Raw genomic sequence first — 18,441 nt, forward strand, 5'->3', positions numbered from 1 at the left:
TGGCCGAGTGTACAGATCCCGGCTCGGACCCACCCCACCCACCACGGAATCAGGGCAGCCTGGTCCTCCCTCCGCGTTCTCAGCGAGGGAGGAGGGGGCCCTCTCTGCACAGCATCCAGCATGGCCTTCTTCCTCTGCCCCCAGCCCCACCTGCCAGCTCCACCCTGATTCTCCTTCCTGGCAGTGGCAGAGATGCCCCCTCCGCCTGGACGGGGCCTGATTCTCCCCAGCCTGTTTTTCTCACGCTCTGTATCTGCTCTCACCCACACCTTCCAGCCCACCTTGTCCCTTACTCTACTGTGCTCCCAAGTCGTCCTCTCCGGCCTGGCCTTCTCTCTCTGAGTGCCAGGCTAAGGGATGCTGCCTCCTCCTGGATGTCTCCAAGCTACAACCACCTTCCCTCCCAGGGTCCATCTCAGGAAGAGGACAAAGTGCCATCACCCAGGCCCGACATCCCAGAGTCCTCCTTCCCCCTGTTCCTGGGCCCTTCATGCTCAGTCCACCCCTAGGACCTCTCTAGCCCCATGGTTCCTGCCTGGGTCCAGGCGCTAGCATCTTGCTCTGGGTTATTGTGACAGTCTCCTCTCTGGCTTCTATCACTTTCCACTCAGCAGGCAGAGAACTACTTGAAAAACACCAATGTGACCTTGTCCATTCCCTGCTAAATTGTCATCAGGGAGAAGCTCCAAGCTTCCCAGCCCTCAGAGCTCCTGGGAGACCCCTGGCTGGCCATCCTCTGCAGCTTTACCCACACATACTCCTACCCCCTCATGTGGTGACCTTTGTTGGGACCCTCCCTGCCTGCCCTGGCGGCTTCCCATGAAATGCTGTCAGGACCTAACTCATTTTAGCCTGAGGCCTAAAGCCAGCAGGCTTGTGGTAGTGGAAAATGACAGGCCTGGCCAGATGCGATCGAGCCCCAGCCTCCCAACCTCCCCAGAGCTGCAGTGAGGGCCTCTGAGCCCCAGGCCCCATTGGCTTGCCCTTCCCTACCCCCCACTCAGACAAAGGTCCTTCAGACCTGGCTTGACCTCCCATTGGATGTTCTTTTCCCATTCACTTCATTGATTTTAAAAAACTGATTATAAAAGTAATATATGCTATTGAAAAATTTCAGAGAAGCAGAGAGGAGAAAATAGAAATAACACGAATTTCTCTCTCCAAAGATAAATAGTGTTAAACCACTTAAGAATATTTCCTTCTGGCCTTTTTCTATGAATATTATACACATTTCTCTATGTCTGTTATTAGTACACATTCATTGAAAAAATAAAACAATTTCAGGGGCACCTGGCTGGCTCAGTTGGTAAAGCAGATGACTCTTGATCTCGGGTCATGAGTTTGACCCCACGCTGGATATAGAGACTACTTAAAAAAATAAAATCTTCAGGGGCGCCTGGGTGACTCAGTCGGTTAAGCGTCCGACTTCGGCTCAGGTCATGATCTCGCGGTCCGTGGGTTCAAGCCCCGCGTCGGGCTCTGTGCTGACAGCTCAGAGCCTGGAGCCTGTTTCGGATTCTGTGTCTCCCTCTTTCTCTGACCCTCCCCTGTTCATGCTCTCTCTCTCTCTCTCTCTGTCTCAAAAATAAATAAATGTTAAAAAAAAATTTAAAAAAATAAAAATAAAAATAAAATCTTTAAAAATAAAGAATAAAAAATAAATAAAACAACTTCAAACAGCAGACATGTTTTAAAAATTAAGTGGAAAATCATCTAATAACAAGAGTGGGCTTTTTGGTGAGGTATGAACATACTTCCATTCATCTGTGCCTCTGCACATAGCATTTTCATAGATATGCTGTTTTATAAGCTGCTCTGTTTGAAAAAAAATTTTTTTAATGCTTATTTATTTTTGAGAGACAGAGACAGAGTGTGAGCAGGCAAGGGGCATAGAAAGAGACACAGAATCAGAAACAGGCTCCAGGCTCTGAGCTGTCAGCACAGAGCCCAACGTGGGGCACAAACTCACAAACCATGAGATCATGACCTGAGCTGAAGTCAGACGCTTAACCAACTGAGCCACCCAGGTACCCCTATAAACTGCTCTATTTTTTATTCACCAATCCTTTGAGCTGTCTTTCACTGAGGACTGAAACAACTTCCTCCTTTATGATGGCTGCCCATGGTCCCTCCTTTACTGACATTCTCCAATTTTCAGCCCTTACAAACGAGGCTGTAATGACTATCCTTGTACCTGTACCTATGCTCATATTTTCAAAAATAATTTCCTTCAGCTAAATTAAAAAAAAACAAACTGATCTTTTTTTTCAAAAAGAACACAAATAACTTAAAATATAAAAAAATGTGTGAATACGTAATGCATTCATATACAGTTGACCCTAAAACAACACAGGGATTAGGGGTGCTGACCCCCCACCCCCACAGAGTCCCGAAATCCACATATAACTTTTGACTTCCTCGGAACTTAACTGTTAATAGTCTCCTGTTGACCAAGAGCCTTACTGATAACATAAAGTCAATTAACACATATTTGTATGATATATGTATTATATACTGTATCCTTACAGTAAAGTAAGCTAAAGTAAAGAAAATGTTTTTAAGAACATGGTAAGGAAGAAAAAATACACTTATAGTATTGTACCGTATTTATCAAAAAAAAGTCTGCATATAAGTGCACCCACGCAGTTCAAACCCACGTCATTCTGGGTCAGCTGTAGTCCCAAAATAAGTCTCACCCCTCCCCCTTTCTCCTGTCCCTCCAGTCCTTCCCCTGAATGGAAGGAATGTTACCTTCCTTCCTCACCCACCTGCAGGGATGGTCTGTGTGTGCATCTAACAGCAGTGAATCGTCACATTATCCGTCACTTTGCCCTTCCATATCAGTATCAGGACATAAAGAACTTCCTACTTTTTGTTTTTTCCAGCTTCTTGGTATTCCTACTCCCTACCAATAGATAGGTTGTTTCCAATTTTTGCTATTACAAACAATGTTGCAGGGAATTACTCAGTAACAGGTCTTTAAAGCTCCCAATGCAAACTGCCTTCTAGAAAGGGTGTGCCTCTCTCTCTCTCTCTTTCAAAAATTAATAAATATTAAAACAATTTAGAAAGGGTGCGCCAATTTCTCCTCCTGCAAGAACATGTCTTCCTGTTTAAAATGAAATCCCTCAGAGCCTTCTAGATCCTGCTCATATCCGCATGTTACAGATGAGGAAAGTGAGGCACAGAGAGGTGACTTTCCAAGATCACTCAATGAGAGGTAGCACCCAGACTTCCTAACAACTCCCAGGTTGGGCTCCTGCCCCTCTACGGGCTGCCGTCCTCTGCCTGGGCCTCCCCAGGCAAGCCGCCATGCCACTCACAACGCTTTGCTATCCTCTTGTGTGTGTGCAAGGCCAGGTGTGAGTGAAAACAACAGGATGGCCCTCAGAGGACACAGCAGGAGTGGCCCGGAAGGACTGGACCAGGCCGAGAAGAGGCAAGCAGAGTGTGGAGTGGAGAGCCCAATGTCATTCGGAGTTCTCAGAGTGCTCTCCAAGTCCTTGTTTCATCGGTGCTTCTCATTATCTTCGAGATTATCATTGCCAGTTTACAGAGGGGGCTCTAGATCACGGGCACAAAGCTAAAACGTAGCAGAGCTGGGATAGGATCCAAGCCAGGGCTTCCTGTATTCATAACACAGAGGAGGCTGCACTGGGCTGAAGTAGGTTAGGGCTGGGGTGTGGTTGGGTGGTCAGGATTCAGGGGTCCCTTTTCCGAGTGTCAGAGATGGTAAGACAGGGAGGTCAGCCCTGTGGGTGAGGTGGGCATCACCACCATTACAGCCGCTGGTGTCACCTAGAGGAGAGGAAGAGAGCTGGGAGCTGGGTGAGGGGGTGAGGGAGACGGTGGGGGTGGGGAAAGGGCCAGGCAGTATTTAACAAGCCTCTACCACCCTACCAGCCCCCCAGCCTTGCAGGCAGCTGGAGCTATTTCCATGGGGCTGCCAGAGGAGGCCTCGGAGAGGCTGGGGGAAGGGAGGGACCTACTGATCCACTCAAAATAAAATGTGCTCCCCCACTCCTAAAGCTGAGCTTTCTTAAGAGCGTCCTCCCTTGCTCTGGCCCTGAAAAGGCAGAGCATCTCTGCCCAGGGGCACCAAGGACCTGTCTTTGCAACCTGGCACTCCTGATGCAAGGTGACGAGGGCAAAGAAGGGGCTTGGACTTTCTCCAGGGACCAGTGGGAGCCACGGAAGAGCTGGTACAATGGACGGAGCCCCCCGCTGGGGTCAGGAGCTCTGTGCCTGTGTTTGTCAACTGGCAGGGAGTAGGGTGGCAAGAAGAAGTCGCACCCTGTCATTTGACAAATGGAAACTGAAACTCAGAGACTAAGAAGTAACTTCGCCAAGGCGTGAAGGGGTGGAGAGGTGAGAGTAGAATCCCAGACTTCCTGGCTGTGCCCTTTCGCCTGTGCCTGTACACGGGCTCCTATTAGGCATGTGTGCTATGTGTGGTGCATCCGTGTTGCTGGAGAATATGCAGACACGTGCGCATAGGTGCTACGGGTGTACGCAGATTGCACGAAGGGGCCGCAGTAGGCGGATGGACACACGTGCATCCGCGGTGTCGTGTCGGTGGGCGTGTTGTGTCTCCTGGGTGTTGTGTCAGGCATGTGAGCGAGGGCATTGGACTTCCCGTGTGACTTCCCTCCACGCCAGGACGGCAGAGGGGTGGGGGGTGCGGCAGGCCTGCTTTGGGAGGAGGAGGGGAGAGATCCCATGCCCGCCCTCCTCACCCCCACACGGGCCTCCCACCCTTCGACGTGGCAGCTGGCAGGAACGCCCTTTCAGTCGCAAGGCCCCACACTCCACTGAGAGAACCCGAGATTGCAGAAATTGCGTTTCCCTGACTCATGCTTTGGGCTGCGAACATATTCTTGGCTCCTGGACAGCATCTCAAAGAACTGCCTGTGGTGGCCCTGGCCCTCTGAGGGAAAGGGCCCACAACGGATTGGTTTCCAGAGCCTTCTTTGGCTCCAGTTTTATCCCATGTAAAAAGGAAAAAAGCATTGCACTTCCTTCCAGTTAATGTCCTATAATTAAGAGTGAGATACCAGTTGGGTGCCCAGCGAGGCCAGCCGTAGCAAAGTGCCCCATAAACGTCATTTTTCTGTCCTCCCCTTTCCCTACCTTCCCTTGGACAAATAGACTTAGTTTAAGTCTCAGGGCTGAATGCAACTCATTGTGTGCTCCTACATACTCCACTTAGCCTCCCTGAGTCTCAGTTTCCTCAGTTTTAAGATGGTGACATTCCTACTTACCCTGAAACAGTTAAATATGATATGAGTACGGTGAACACTTAAATGATCTTTTATTTTTTGTCCTAGGATGCTGTGGGGCAAGGACGTGTGAATCTAGCCACTGGGGCCAGAGCAAGCTGTTCCTGTAACCCCTGGTGAACCGGGGCCTGCCCATCTGGCTGGGTCAATTAGAAGCTGGTTTGGGGGAAGGAGGACTGGGGGTCCAATGTCTGGGCTCTGGCCCAGCTCGATCTCAGACTTGCTGTGTGATCTTGGGCAAATTTCCACCCCTCCCTGGGATGGGATAGATGTGGGGGGCAGGAACAGCTCCTGCAGGCAGCCGAAGGCACTGAAGGAATCCAGATCTGAAATGCTGGAAAGTCTCTCTGCAATGCAAGAGTGTTTCCTCCCTCCAAAAAGAGTGCTTTTTCCAGAAAGTGCAGCCTGGGAGTGTGGGGGAAGGGCCACAGCCAGGCCTGGGCTAGGCTCAGAGCTAAGAATAATGTGGCAAAGTCTCTCAACATTTTTTTTTGCTGATCTTGGAAATTTAAAGGAGCCGTTGTCTTTCTTCACGGAGGCGGTGCTTGGAGCTCCAACGACTCAGGCAGCCACCTCCCATCACTCACTCACTGTGCTTACCAAGTTCCTCTTCTGGGCATGCGCTATGCTGGGTACCGGGGACCCTGAGTAGGAGGCCGGGGTCTCCAGTGACACTCAGTGACAATACAGGGTGATGACACGTCAATCCTGCCATAGAGGAGGCTTCTGACCCAGTTTGAGCTACAGTAGCGATCTGGTAAGACTGCCAGAGGGTCTTCCAGACCCAGCCTTTTCCTTAGGCATCAGGAGATTCTCTCTCTGTGAATGGGGGTATTAGTCCTTTCTACTCTGACCTTCTAGGATTCTAGGTTTATCTAAGGGCAGGAGCCTCGGCTTACTCTTCCCCCTCAGGGCAGTCACTGAGAGTCACAGCATTCAGCTTACCCCTAAAAGTGTTGGTGAGTCCTCAGAGAGCTAAGAGATGGAACAGTGAGGAAGAAAGGGAATCTGTTCGATTTTGACAATCTAGACCTACTGGAAACCAAGACCAACCTTTCGTTTATTCCACCAGCTTTGACGGACTCTTAGTGCATGGGCTGATTGCCATCTGAGGACCAAGCTGGGCGTGGGGGTGGGGTGGAGGGTGGGGTATGGCGTGTGACCCAGGCAGTTTCCTTGGATAGCAAAGACTTATCCTTAAAAGCAATACACAATTAAGGCAGGAAAGCACGTGAGAACCATGACAGCCACTCCAAGGAAACAGACACCCCTCTATAGAGGAGCAATTTTGTTAATGATCAGACCTATCCTAAGAAAGAATACTGAGCTGCCTCTGTGGGACTCCCTGTTCCTGGAGGTGCTGTGTGCTTGCCTTTGGGATACTGTTGAGAGGCTTCTGCCTGGGGCTGTGCCCAGGAATCCACGACCTCTGAGATGCCTTGCAGCCCAGAGCCCCTGCTTCTTTTCTTCTAAGATTCTCTGACTATGAGATTTAACACTCTAAGATTCCTTAGATGGATTCAAAGATTCCATGGGGGTTCAAGTAAGATATCACCTTCTATGATGGTCACTTCAGGATTCAAGTTCTCTCCAATTCTGACCCTGATTCACAGAGTCTGAACCTCTTCTAATCTAAGATTTCTCACAGTCTGTGTAATCAGACTTTGAGCAGCAGCCCCTAACCCAGACTTCCAAGTTAGTCACCAGCAGCAGACTGGGGTGGCCAGAAAGGACCCTCCCCCCACCCCTCTGCCAGGGACCCAGATGATTCATCCACTGGGTGCTGGGATTCATTTGTTCCCCACGATCCAAGGATGCACCAGGAAGAAAGAAGATACTCAGGATAGTTTATTGATTGAATGAATGAATGAATGAATGAATGAGTGAGCGAATGAAGGGTCTCTCTACCCTGTCCCTTCCTCTCCACATTGTGCCCATTTGTTATCTATCCCTTCACTATTAGAAGACTTGCGGGAGGTATGGGCATGTCCTAAATAATCTTCTGCTGCCTTCTTGAGTTCCCTACTAACCTGCATGTTTCCTTCTCATCATGTACATCCTTGAGGGCAGGGACTTTGTCCTTTTCTCAGCTCTATCTGTAGCACCTAGAAGAGAATTGAATATCCAGCTTAGCTCAGAGCTCAAGGGACTATCAGTTGTGGGAGGGTGGGGTAAGAGGGGTTGATAGACCTGGAGCCATGGGAGGAAACCCGGACAGGGAGGGGGCAGGGATAACCAAGGAGAGAGGGAGCCAGACTTACAGATGGGAAGGAAGCAACGAATGACAGCACCACATTTCACAGCCAAAGAAGGAACTGTGGCCTAGAAAAAGAAAGTAACTTGCTTAGGGTCACACAACATATTACTTAGTGGACAGTCAGGGTTCTCCTTCCTGCACACCCCTCCAGACCCGGCCACACTACGACGTTCCCCCGGAGTCCCCGCCTCTATCACTTCAAGACTTTCCAGGGTGAGGGTCCGCTATTGGGCCCCTCAGGACCCCTCTTCCCCTCAGGGCAGTCACTAAGGTCGAGCTCCGGTGATCAGGAGAAGCTGGGAATGGAGAAAGATGCTGCTTCTCAGTTTCTGACCACCTCCCCTGAGACAAAGCAGAGGGGTCCTGACTGAGGAGGGGGCGTGTCGGAGAACCCAATTAAGTTTCAGCTCTAAAACGGGGGAACGGATCCCCTTGGGGCAGAGACCTTGCAAGGGAAAGGGCTGCTGGAAGGAAGTGCGATCCGGGGTAAGATTGTGGGGATTGGGGATGCTCCTCTCTGGGGAGCTGGACCCTGAAACTCAGTGTCCCCTCCAGCTCAGTGATTCCAACTACCCCCCTCCCCACCCCCCGCGCGCTCCCCACCTCCAGAACCGGAAAAGTCCGGAGTCTCCGCAGTGTCCACGCGCAGCGCAGGTCCTGCGGTCCGGTGCCCGGCCTCTCTGCTGGGGGTTCCCAGCGCGCCCCCCCCATTGGGGGGCAGTAGGACCCAGGGGCCGGGTGAGAGCGCGCAGGGGGAGGGGCGGCAGCCAGGGCGGTCTGGGGGAGGTCTTTGGCTGTGTTTTTTTTTTTTTTTTTTTTTTTTTTTGGCTGAGCCGGGGCGCCCTCCGGAAGCGTTTCCAACTTTCCAGAAGTTTCTCGGGACGGGCGGGAGGAGGGGAACGCCATATATAGATCTGGGGAGCCGGGAGCGGCGGAGAGTGGAATCCGTCCGCGGCTTGAGTGGGACGACTGTCCGGCGCCAGCCCACCCGGCCCAGGTGAGGGAGGGGGCCGGTCTGCGTGCGGCGGGCGCTTTGGGGGTGCTCCGGGGAGTGAGACAGAGTGGGAGGCCGCCGGGAGGGATTGGGGGCCAACCCAGAGCCGCAAACCGGAGTCCTTGGCACTTAGGGAGCAGCTGGGGCGTTTGGGGTCGGGAGCCGGGGGCCAGACGGTGACGGCTGAGTGAGCCTGTAGGACTAGGGCGAGATCAGGGCAAGGGTGGGGAGTCGGGGCGCTCAGAGGCTCGGAAAAAGTGCAGGCTTCCATGGGAGTTTGGGGCAGGGGTGCTGACGGCAGGGAGGACACAGTGGGGCTGGGAGCCAGGATGCTGAGACTGCCTTGTGCAGGAACCAGAAGGGAGGAGGTGGGGTCTGGGGGCCTCTCCCCCAGGGGTGGGAGGCCAGGCCAGCTTTGCAGTTCGGGGCGCCTCCACCTCTAGGGCTAAGGCCCGGGGGCCGGCGGAGGTAGGTGGACCAACCTCCTGACGGGCAGGGGGGCATCTGCGCCTCCTGAAAGTAGGGTGGTAGGAAAGGAGATGAAGTAGTCTTGGCTTTTCCTGGGAGGGGTTCTTGGGATCCCCACCGTTTGGGAAGAGTCACAACCGGTGGCTCCATTTCTGATCAGCAGCCTGCATGTGTCCATGTTGGCAGCTAAAGGAGCAGCTTGACCAGTGTCCCCCACCTCCCTTGGGAAGCGGGTGAGGAATCAGCAGGCTCCATATCCCCCCACCCAAGAGGGGAGGGTTAGCTGATTAGAAGGCTTTGAGTCGCCCACTCTCAACTCTGTCCACTGCCACCTGGTTCTTGGAGTGGCTGCAGGGTTAAGGCTACTTCCAAAGGCCAGGGTTCCCTGCCCCCAGCCTAGGGACATTCCTGAGGCGGCCAGAGTGGAGGAAGAATGAAACCACTTCCAGCATGGCCCGGAGGCCCTGCCCCTCCTCTTCTCCGTTTCCGGCAGGTCCCTCTGGGCTGTAGGGCCCGGATGGAGGGGAAGGAAGCTGGAGGGAAACTGGGGGCCTTGGTTCCCTGGAAGCCTCTGGCTGGCACCACACCCTCCTGTCTTCAGATGGTTCACCTGCCCATCCCCCCCTCCTGAGGCCTCCGGATCCAGTCCTTTTGTTTCTGGTCACCGGGATTGCCAGCAGAAATGGTTTTGTTTTGTTTTGTTTTAACCTCACTGTGTAACAGGATACCACATCCAGGCTTCCTCCGGGGGCTCTGCGGGGGCTCTGCGGGTGCTTCCCGGAGGAAGAAGCCCTGCGCTGGGAGGCCTGCCTCCCCACTGATCTTGTGGGACCTGGGGTGGCTCCCTGCCCCACTCTGGCCTCAGTGGCTCCCGCTGTACAGTGAGGTGGACAACCTCCAAGGTCCCTGTGGAGCTGGGACTAGCTGTGCCTTCCTTTGTGCCAGGGGCAGTGTAGATGGGGTCCCATGTTGGGGTTGGGCCTTCCAGGCCCCGCCTCACCACCGCTCCAGCTCTGCCCTAGCCCATCCTCCTCACTCTTCTGTTTTCTTTCAGAATGAAAAAGGCAGGCACTGACCTCCCCCTGAGGCAGTTTCCAGGTACTTTAGACTCCCTCGAAGTGTTTGAGATCCTCTCTGGTGACCCCTAGCATTTGCTTCTCTTCCCTCTTACTTACAAAAACCCAGAATCCAGTCCCAACTCAGTCTGGCTAGCTGTGGGCACAGCCCTTGGCTCTCTGATCGAACAGTTTTCTTTGTGGGACTGTAAAGTCGTCTAACCTCGGCCTCAGGGCTGGGATTTCTCTGTGGCAACGCGGGCTGGGCTGTGGGAGGCTGGCTTGCTTGCAGTGACTTGCCTCCCTCTGTTGCCGCTGCTGGGTCAACGTTAAGGGCGGCCCTTCTCCACAGCCATGCACCTCCCTGCAGAGACCCTGTGCAGACTCAAGGAGGCTCTGGGCCACCCCCTGGGACCTGCACCCAGGCCTCCTGCTTCCCAGGCTGGAAGCCCCCCTCTGCTGGCGGCGGATGGAGATAATTCAGTTTCCAAGCCTGCCACGTCACCTAGAGTGGGAGCTAGAGCAGGAGGAGCAGGAGCGCGGCTGTGTGGCTGCCTGAGGAATCCCAAACTAGTCATTTGGAGCTTTCTTGGAAAGCCCCTCCCAGCCCTTTGAGGTTCTGGTTGGCTGGGGGTGGGGGCTGTCAAGATGGTGTCTGCCACGTGGCAGGGCTGGGAGCTGGGCTCCTTGACTCTCTCCCAGTGGGATGCTAGTGGCCTTTTCCCCCCCGGGTCTGTGCTCTGGCATCAGCTGTATGGACTAGAGGTGGCCTTCGAGTTGAGTGACCAAATGCCTGTTGTCCAGGCAGAATAATCAGTAGTGCCCCATTTTACTCTCTTAGGCATCCTTTTGTGTGCAGTAATTCTTTGGTCTTTCTGCTTTTGAGGCTCCAGTCCTGATGGGGAAGGAGCTAGGGCTGGGAGGAAGGTGGGCCCTGAGATCCCCCCTCTTGTCTGCGCTCTAGGGTACAGGCCTCTCTTGGGCCTTGTGCCGCGCCCCCCCCCCCCCCCCCCCGCACGTCCTTTGCTTCCCCTTTACGCTGCACCTTCCGAGAGGTGGCCGCCCAGGGAGGGGGGACCCGCCTCGGTTCACAGGATGGCTACAGCAGTGGAGTCTTTCCAGAGACCCAGTGCTCTTGCAGGCAGGCCGAAGTCCTGAGGGTCCTCTGCTAGGATTCTCAATTTGGAGGTCCTTAAGGACCCCAGGATGGGATCCGCTGGAGCAGTGGGACCCCAGCCTCCACCAGAGTTCCTACCAACCCTTCCCTTCCCCCTATCCATCTTGCCTGAAAGTAACGGGGAAGTATCCCATGTGGAGAGACTGTCCTGATTGGAGGCCCCGGGAGGAGAGTGAGGCTTGTTTTGGGGACCAGTGCTATTGCTGTGGTTTGGAAGGGATCCTGAGGAGAACCCTGAAGCCACAGAGCGGAGGGCCTGTGTGATAGCCAGGCCCTGTCAGATTGGAGGGCAGAATGGAATCTGAGGTGGACCCAGCTTCCTGTGAACACGCTTCTGGTTAGCCTCTGGTGAACGGGAGGGGGTGTCATTGCTCCATTCAACTGTGACTTACTCCTCCTCCAGTATCCTTCCTCTCAGGAAACCTACCCCTCCACCCCACTTTTGTCCTGGGGATTTCCCATCCATTCTCGGGACTGTGGACAGATGGACAGGCATGTCCCTGCTAGGATAGAGGCCTTGGGCATGGAGACCTAGACCTTTATGGCTTGGCAAATGGAGACTGAAGCTGAGAGAGGAGTGGACACACACTCAAGGTCACCCTTGGGGCTGCAGAGTTTAGCATCTGGGTTCCCCCATTTAATGAGTGAGCCAATCGGTGACTCATTAACATCCCAGGGCAGGGTAAAAGGCACAGGGGGAGGGGCAGTCCTTCATCCTGTCCCAACAGGACATCCTTTGTCCAGGCACCTGAGCTTCATACAGACCCTCAGTCCATCCGCCACATGTTTCCACTGGAAAAGCGTCCCGGGGTCATATGAGATCAGAGCTAATCTGTATACAAAATGAGGACCCTAAGTCTGGCCAAGTGACCCTGATTTTTGTTCATTGAGGAACAGCTGAGGCCCATTGTGTGCTAGGCACTGGAGATGTAGAGGATAACCAGACTGGCTCGATTTCTTGTCCACTCGGAGTTCATAGACTAGTTAGGGATGGAGATCACGTATAATAAACACACAAGACTGACTGTTGTAAGTTCTGTGTAAGAAATCAATAGGGTGGAGCTGTTGCCTTGCTAGAAACCCTGCTCCGGATTAGGAGCTCAGAGAAGGCCCCAGAGAGACTGGGCAGACTGAGACCTCTGATCTGGGCAACTCTTGAGTTAGGTCTGGGTTCCCCAGAACTCTGAGCTCTCTTGATCCCATCTGCAGGGGACTTGGTGGCTGCCAGAAGGCTGGGGATGGTTCTTGGGGAGGAACATCTAGGGTTTCAGGGCCACCCTCTCTCCAACCCTCACAGGTCCCCCGTGGTGCGTACAACCCGCCTCCCAGCCATGCGCCTCCTCGCGCTCATCGGCGCCTGCTGCCTCCTGGCCGTGGCTCTGGCCGCCGAGGTGAAGAAGCCCGCGGCTGCTGCAGCACCGGGCACGGCAGAGAAGCTGAGCCCCAAAGCGGCCACGCTGGCCGAGCGCAGCGCCGGCCTGGCCTTCAGCCTGTACCAGGCCATGGCCAAGGACCAGGCGGTGGAGAACATCCTGCTGTCGCCCGTGGTGGTGGCCTCGTCCCTGGGGCTCGTGTCGCTGGGAGGCAAGGCGGCCACGGCCTCCCAGGCCAAGGCGGTGCTGAGCGCGGAGCAGCTGCGGGACGAGGAGGTGCACGCGGGCCTGGGCGAGCTGCTGCGAGCGCTCAGCAACAGCACGGCGCGCAATGTGACCTGGAAGCTGGGCAGCCGCCTGTACGGGCCCAGCTCGGTGAGCTTCGCAGAGGACTTCGTGCGCAGCAGCAAGCAGCACTACAACTGCGAGCACTCCAAGATCAACTTCCGCGACAAGCGCAGCGCCCTGCAGTCCATCAATGAATGGGCGGCGCAAACCACCGACGGCAAGCTGCCCGAGGTCACCAAGGACGTGGAGCGCACGGACGGTGCCCTGCTGGTCAATGCCATGTTCTTCAAGCGTGAGTCCAGAGGGGTGGGGCGGCCGGGCACAGAGCCTTCAGCAGCTGGGGTGGGGAGCCAGCTCGGCACGTGTTGCCCAAATGCCTGACAGGTGCCAGGGCAGAGGGCGGACATGGCGGTGGCTGAGCCGAGGGTCCTCCTGAAAGAGTTCTCTGTCCGGTGGAATCAGCCGGACCCTGACTGTAGAGAGCTGTTCCTCATAGCTTCAGGCAGCATGTCATGGGGCCAACGCCCATGTCCCCCAACGCGGGGAGCATGTACTCTGTGGACTGGGTGCTGGGGTGGGGGGGAAGGTGAGCCCCAAAGACTAGAACGGAAGCCTGTGGCCGAGAGAGATCCAGAGTGTGCAGTTGGGGGGCTGTGTTCTGAGTGGGGGCCGTCTATTTCTGACCTTGCGTTCTGCTTCCCACTCCAGCGCATTGGGACGAGAGGTTTCACCACAAGATGGTGGACAACCGAGGCTTCATGGTGACCCGATCCTATACTGTGGGTGTTACCATGATGCACCGCACAGGTGGGTAACCTGCGGAGCCGGGGGCCGAGGTGGGGGGGGTGAGGGTGCTCGGGGCCTAGCCTGCCCCCAGCCCTGCGTGCCCAGTGCCCTCTCGGCTCTCCTCCCAGGCCTCTACAACTACTACGATGACGAGAAGGAGAAGCTGCAGATTGTGGAGATGCCCCTGGCGCACAAGCTCTCCAGCCTCATCATCCTCATGCCGCACCACGTGGAGCCCCTCGAGCGCCTTGAGAAGCTGCTGACCAAGGAGCAGCTGAAGATCTGGATGGGGAAGATGCAGAAGAAGGCTGTCGCCATCTCCCTGCCCAAGGGTGTGGTGGAGGTGACCCATGACCTGCAGGTGAGGGATGGCCCAACTTGGGGTCTGCAGGGCCTGGAGGAGAGGGGTGCTTGGGGCACCCATTCGTCAGCTCAGCCGGTCTGTCCTGAGCCTCCGTGGGTGTCCAGGTAGTACTGGGCGCTGCTGCGGGGAGAGGCTTGGGACCTGCCTTTGGGAACATAATGGTGACATCCGTAGTTAAATGCGATAGAGCGCCTGCTGTGTGCCAGACACTCTTCAGAGCACTTCGTAGATGTTAACCTTTTAATCCTCGAAACAACTTCATTAGGTAGGACTAATAAGCTTCTTAGAGATGAGGAAACCGAGGCTCAGGAAGGTTAAACAACTTACCCACAGTCACGCAGACGGTAACTCAGACATCTGGCACCAAGCTGTGCCTTAGTCCCGTACCGTACTGCCTCTGAGCCTGAGGTGCCCCCAGTTCTAGACTGTTCCAGCCGAAGGGTCGTCCCCCGTGCAGCAGTAAGACGAACAATGGCTGTCAGCAGTGAGGCACTCGGGGTGGCTGGAAACTGAACCCATGCATTCAACGTTATCTTCTCCTCATGACCACCCTGGGTGTTGGGCAGTGGCTTAAAGGGAGGCAGTGACTTGCTGAGGTCACCTTGGTTAGTGAGTGGTAGAGCTGTGATGAGTCCTCAGGGTGAAAATTCAAGGTGGCCTTTTTGTCAGTCAGGAGAGATTTTTTTTTTTTTTTTTTTTACCTACTCAAAAGGGAAAACTTTTATCTCATTCGTGCCTTGGATGCCAGAAATGGCTCCTTGGTAAGCTTCTCACTCACGGGATTGATTCAGATTCACTGCTGACACTGTGGAGAGAAAGCTTGTGATGAAATGGGGCTTCGGCTCCAGACTACGGACTAGTGGCCCTTGCGTGGCCTGTGCTGTGGGTCATGCTGAGGTGTCCAGAGAGGAGCCATCACCACTTCCTGGATCCGTCCAGGTTCTTCCCCAGCTTCTCCTTCTGCGGTGGCTGCTCTGACGCCATCCTCCCTTTTTTTCTCCCGTGTCTTCCTGGAACCCCGGGTGGACACACAAGTCCATGGGGTACATGGAGTTGAGAAATTTGACGTGTGTGACTTGTGTAAGGTCATTGGGACTGGAGTCGCTGGGCCTAGAACACCTGTCTCAGGACCCCCTGACCCTCAGGACCCCAGCTCAAGTGCCTGTTTGGCCTCACCAGGGAGGTGGCCTGTCCTGCAGAAACCTGGGCCCGGAAGCTGCTGGTGACTTGGCCAGTAGTCCTTCTCTGCAGCGTCTTCCTCACTGAGCTGCAGGGAGACCAGGCTCCGGTCATGGGGGATAAGGAAGGCTTCCTGGAAAACGGGGTGGTTAAAGCATTCTACAGGGATGGGGGTGGCCATTGAGACACCATTGAGGGTGCCGGCTGTTCAGTGAGACTGTCGAATAAAGTGCTGGGAGAGGTATGCTAAGGGGTAAGGCCACAGCACAAGGCACAGTTGACATACGAAAGCACTTGTACTTGGCTTCCGGTGGCTCTGCAGAGCCATGGCAAGTGTGTGTGTTGGGAGTGGGGTGCATGTTTGTGGGGGTGCGTTTTAATTTTGTACTATGGGAATACGTAAAAACGTATATTGGGGCGCCTGGGTGGCTTAGTCGGTTGAGCGTCCCACTTCAGCTCAGGTCAGGATCTCATGGTTTGTGAGTTCAGGTCCCACATTGGGTTCACTGCTGTCAGCGCAAAGCCCGCTTCGGATCCTCTGTCCCCCTCTCTCTACCCCTCCCCTGCTTGCAGTCTCTCAAAAATAAACAAACATTTAAAAAAAGATGTATCATGTATACATTAAAACTTGATCAGTGTAATGAACTCTCCTGTATCCATCACCCAGCTTCAATCATCAGCAGCTCATGACCGATAAGGAGTCATCTACACACAGCCATTTCTCCCCCAACAGATTATTTTTTGTTAATTGTTTGTTTAGTTTTGAAAGAGGGAGAGAGAGCATGATGGGGAGAGGGGTAGAAATAGAGGGAGACAGAGGATCCAAAGCAGGCTCTGTGCTGACAACAGAGAGCCCCCTGTGGGGCTTGAACTCAGACCTGAGCCAAAGTTGGACACTCAGCCTAATCAGCCGGGTGCCTCACCCCCATCAGATTATTCTGAAGCAATTCCCAGGCAGAAAGCACCCTGGACAGGTTTTAAAGCCCCAGGATTATATGGTCATAGTTACCCTTAGAGTAGTCTTCCTTACATTTGAGTGTGCCAAGAATTACCTAGAGATTTTGTTAAAGAAGCTTCCTGGGTCCTCCCCCAGAGATTCTGATAGGTGGCTCTGGGAGAGAGGGGGTCAGGAGACGTGTGTTCCATATAAGCTCCCAGGTGGTGCCCGTACTGGCAGTCCGTGACCCGTGCTTTGAGAAGCACTGATCAAGATTTCTCAGCAGGACCGGGGATAAATTCTGCCTTTCTCCCGAGTCTCCCTGTCCTTATCTGTTATGTGGCAATTAGAAGTTCTTGCAGGGTTGTCGTGAGAGTTAAGAAAGCAGTGGTTCGAAGTGCCTACATCATGTCTGGCATACAGGAGGTGACGGGGAGGTGGTAATCTCTGCTCTGAGGAAGGGGTAGGAGGTGATGGGTGGTGAGGGTGGAGGGTGCGGGTCTAGGAGCCTTGCCCATCTCACGGCCTCACCCGGCACCTGCCTCATCCCGCAGAAACACCTGGCCGGGCTGGGTCTGACTGAGGCCATCGACAAGAACAAGGCAGATTTATCACGCATGTCGGGCAAGAAGGACCTGTACTTGGCCAGTGTGTTCCACGCCACTGCCTTCGAGTGGGACACAGAGGGCAACCCCTTTGACCAGGACATCTATGGGCGCGAGGAGCTGCGAAGCCCCAAGCTCTTCTATGCTGACCACCCCTTCATCTTCCTGGTTCGAGACACCCAGAGTGGCTCCCTGCTGTTCATTGGCCGCCTGGTTCGGCCCAAGGGTGACAAGATGCGAGATGAGCTGTAGGGCCCCAGGGTCGTGGGATGGCAGGAGGCAGCCGAAGGCTCCTGAGACACATGGGTGCTATGGGAGGGAGGGAGTTGAGGTACTGACCTTGGATAGTCCATGGGGTAGGGGTGGGCAAACAGAGCAGGCTTCCTGTGTGTCTGAGCAGACTTCCCAGCCATCTGCTTGGACGTGGGCTCCCAGATACCATGATGCTGAGCCCAGGAACCCCAGGGACCCCACATTCTGTGGGACCTGGGCAGTAGTCATGTCCTGCCCTCAGAGCCCTGGGCTTAAGCCTGCCTCAATCAGTGTTCATATTTATAGCCAAGTGCTTTCTCATCTGTGAGACGGAATCGAGCTAGTGGGGGCTCACCCCAGGCCCTGTGGAATGGGGGCCCTCTTTCCCTGACCCGACCATCACCTCAGCCCTCTCTCCAGCTCTATTCCAATCCTCTCCCAACTTCCCTCAACTATAAAATGAGGTGCTGCACCCCCTGGGACAAGTACCCCCATGATGGCCCTGGCCCCAGTTGAGGGGGGGATCGGGAAATAGCTCATGGGGGTGGGGGTGGGGGCTCATGGGCGGATTCTGGTCAGGCATCATGGGGATGAACTTTTTTTCTCCATTTGTAGATTTTCAAAGATAGGGAGGGAAGGGGGAAAATGAGCCTTTGTTGCTGTCACATCAAGAACTTATTTGTACAATTTTTTTTTCAATAAAACTTTTCCAGTGAAGTTTTGTTGGAGCCTGGAGGGTGACTGGATCAGAGATTCCCATGTCATTTTTCCCGGGAGACATGGGCTCCTTGTGTTAAGCCAGGGCCCATATCAATATGGTGCTGAAATGCTGGCAGATAACCGCAGGCCCCCTACATGCCGACTCGGGAAATGGTTTTGGCTTTGGCCGCCCTGGAGAGGTGGCTTTGGGGCTGGGGTGACAGTGCTGGACCTGGAGCCCAGGTCATTCTACACTGGAACTTTGGCTCTCTAGTCTTCAGTTTCCTAGCTTTTCACTTCAAACTGATCTCATCCATAGCCAGGTTAGATAGGCTGCCTGACTGAGCCCGGCTTTGGCAGGAAGGAGCTTGTGGGATCCTTGTCCCATTTGGGTGTGCAGCAGGAAAGGAGGAGGGACCTGACACAGCCCTCCTCACATGGTCCTTGGGGCTCTTGACCCCATAGCTCAGGAGGAGAGAGGGTGAGTGGGGCAGAGGAAACTGGATTCGACACTGCTTGCTGGCAGTGTAGTCTCGGGCAGGTCACTTCCTCTCTCCGGGCGCCTCTCTGGCTTCCCTCTTCCACCAACTTTGCCCTGGGGATTGTTGGTCCAGGGAGGGGAGCCCCTGCCTGGCTGGGCAACCCAGTTGGAGTCTTCCATGATGTGAATGGGGCTGCAGAAAGGCCAGCTGACTGACTCCTGTTAGTACCAAAACAGCGTTTAGAAC

The 18,441-nt window shown here is 54.5% G+C and overlaps 3 protein-coding genes across 4 annotated transcripts in view; 1 reads left to right on the forward strand and 2 right to left on the reverse strand.

Moving 5' to 3' along the window:
• KLHL35 (kelch like family member 35) overlaps positions 1–16,444 on the reverse strand; it is a 140,203-nt gene extending 123,759 nt beyond the window's left edge. Inside the window, exon 1 of the mRNA XM_053900107.1 lies at positions 16,099–16,444. The gene's annotated coding sequence lies outside the window, so the exon portion shown is untranslated. The remainder of the gene's footprint in view (positions 1–16,098) is intronic.
• On the reverse strand, positions 1,715–8,442 carry LOC109267041 (uncharacterized). Its single transcript, XM_053900110.1, has 5 exons — positions 8,140–8,442; positions 7,541–7,601; positions 7,310–7,384; positions 4,107–4,294; positions 1,715–3,798 (listed from the first exon to the last, which is right to left on the reverse strand). Exons 1-5 carry the CDS (start codon positions 8,440–8,442, stop codon positions 3,724–3,726), a joined length of 702 nt encoding a protein of 233 aa, XP_053756085.1. The 3' UTR covers positions 1,715–3,723.
• SERPINH1 (serpin family H member 1) lies at positions 8,425–17,731 on the forward strand. Of its 2 annotated transcripts, XM_019449861.2 has the most exons (6): positions 8,425–8,533; positions 10,053–10,096; positions 12,519–13,183; positions 13,600–13,698; positions 13,806–14,038; positions 16,712–17,731. In XM_019449861.2, the coding sequence occupies exons 3-6, from the start codon at positions 12,562–12,564 to the stop codon at positions 17,012–17,014; spliced, it is 1,257 nt and encodes a 418-aa protein (XP_019305406.1). In that variant the 5' UTR covers positions 8,425–8,533; positions 10,053–10,096; positions 12,519–12,561; the 3' UTR covers positions 17,015–17,731. The 2 variants fall into 2 exon arrangements, with proteins under 2 accessions (XP_019305406.1, XP_019305407.1); XM_019449862.2 differs by lacking the exon at positions 10,053–10,096 and having other exon boundaries at positions 12,528–13,183.
• Positions 17,732–18,441: the final 710 nt, after the last annotated feature.

Source organism: Panthera pardus, unplaced genomic scaffold (assembly GCF_024362965.1).
Source record: "Panthera pardus isolate Hobbes unplaced genomic scaffold, ASM2436296v1 HiC_scaffold_12, whole genome shotgun sequence".
Lineage (NCBI taxonomy): Eukaryota > Metazoa > Chordata > Mammalia > Carnivora > Felidae > Panthera > Panthera pardus.

What these genes read in the sequence shown, in the direction of transcription:
- LOC109267041 (XM_053900110.1), bottom strand. Translation starts at nt 8,442, where the DNA reads ATGGCGTTCCCCTCCTCCCGCCCGTCCCGAGAAACTTCTGGAAAGTTG. An exon ending in TCGTTGCTTCCTTCCCATCT is followed by an intron (nt 7,385 to 7,540) that starts GTAAGTCTGGCT and finishes ATTCTCTTCTAG; the next exon opens with GTGCTACAGATAGAGCTGAG. An exon ending in GTGCCAGGTTGCAAAGACAG is followed by an intron (nt 3,799 to 4,106) that starts GTCCTTGGTGCC and finishes CCTCTCCTCTAG; the next exon opens with GTGACACCAGCGGCTGTAAT.
- SERPINH1 (XM_019449861.2), top strand. Translation starts at nt 12,562, where the DNA reads ATGCGCCTCCTCGCGCTCATCGGCGCCTGCTGCCTCCTGGCCGTGGCT. An exon ending in CAATGCCATGTTCTTCAAGC is followed by an intron (nt 13,184 to 13,599) that starts GTGAGTCCAGAG and finishes TTCCCACTCCAG; the next exon opens with CGCATTGGGACGAGAGGTTT. An exon ending in AGGTGACCCATGACCTGCAG is followed by an intron (nt 14,039 to 16,711) that starts GTGAGGGATGGC and finishes CTCATCCCGCAG; the next exon opens with AAACACCTGGCCGGGCTGGG.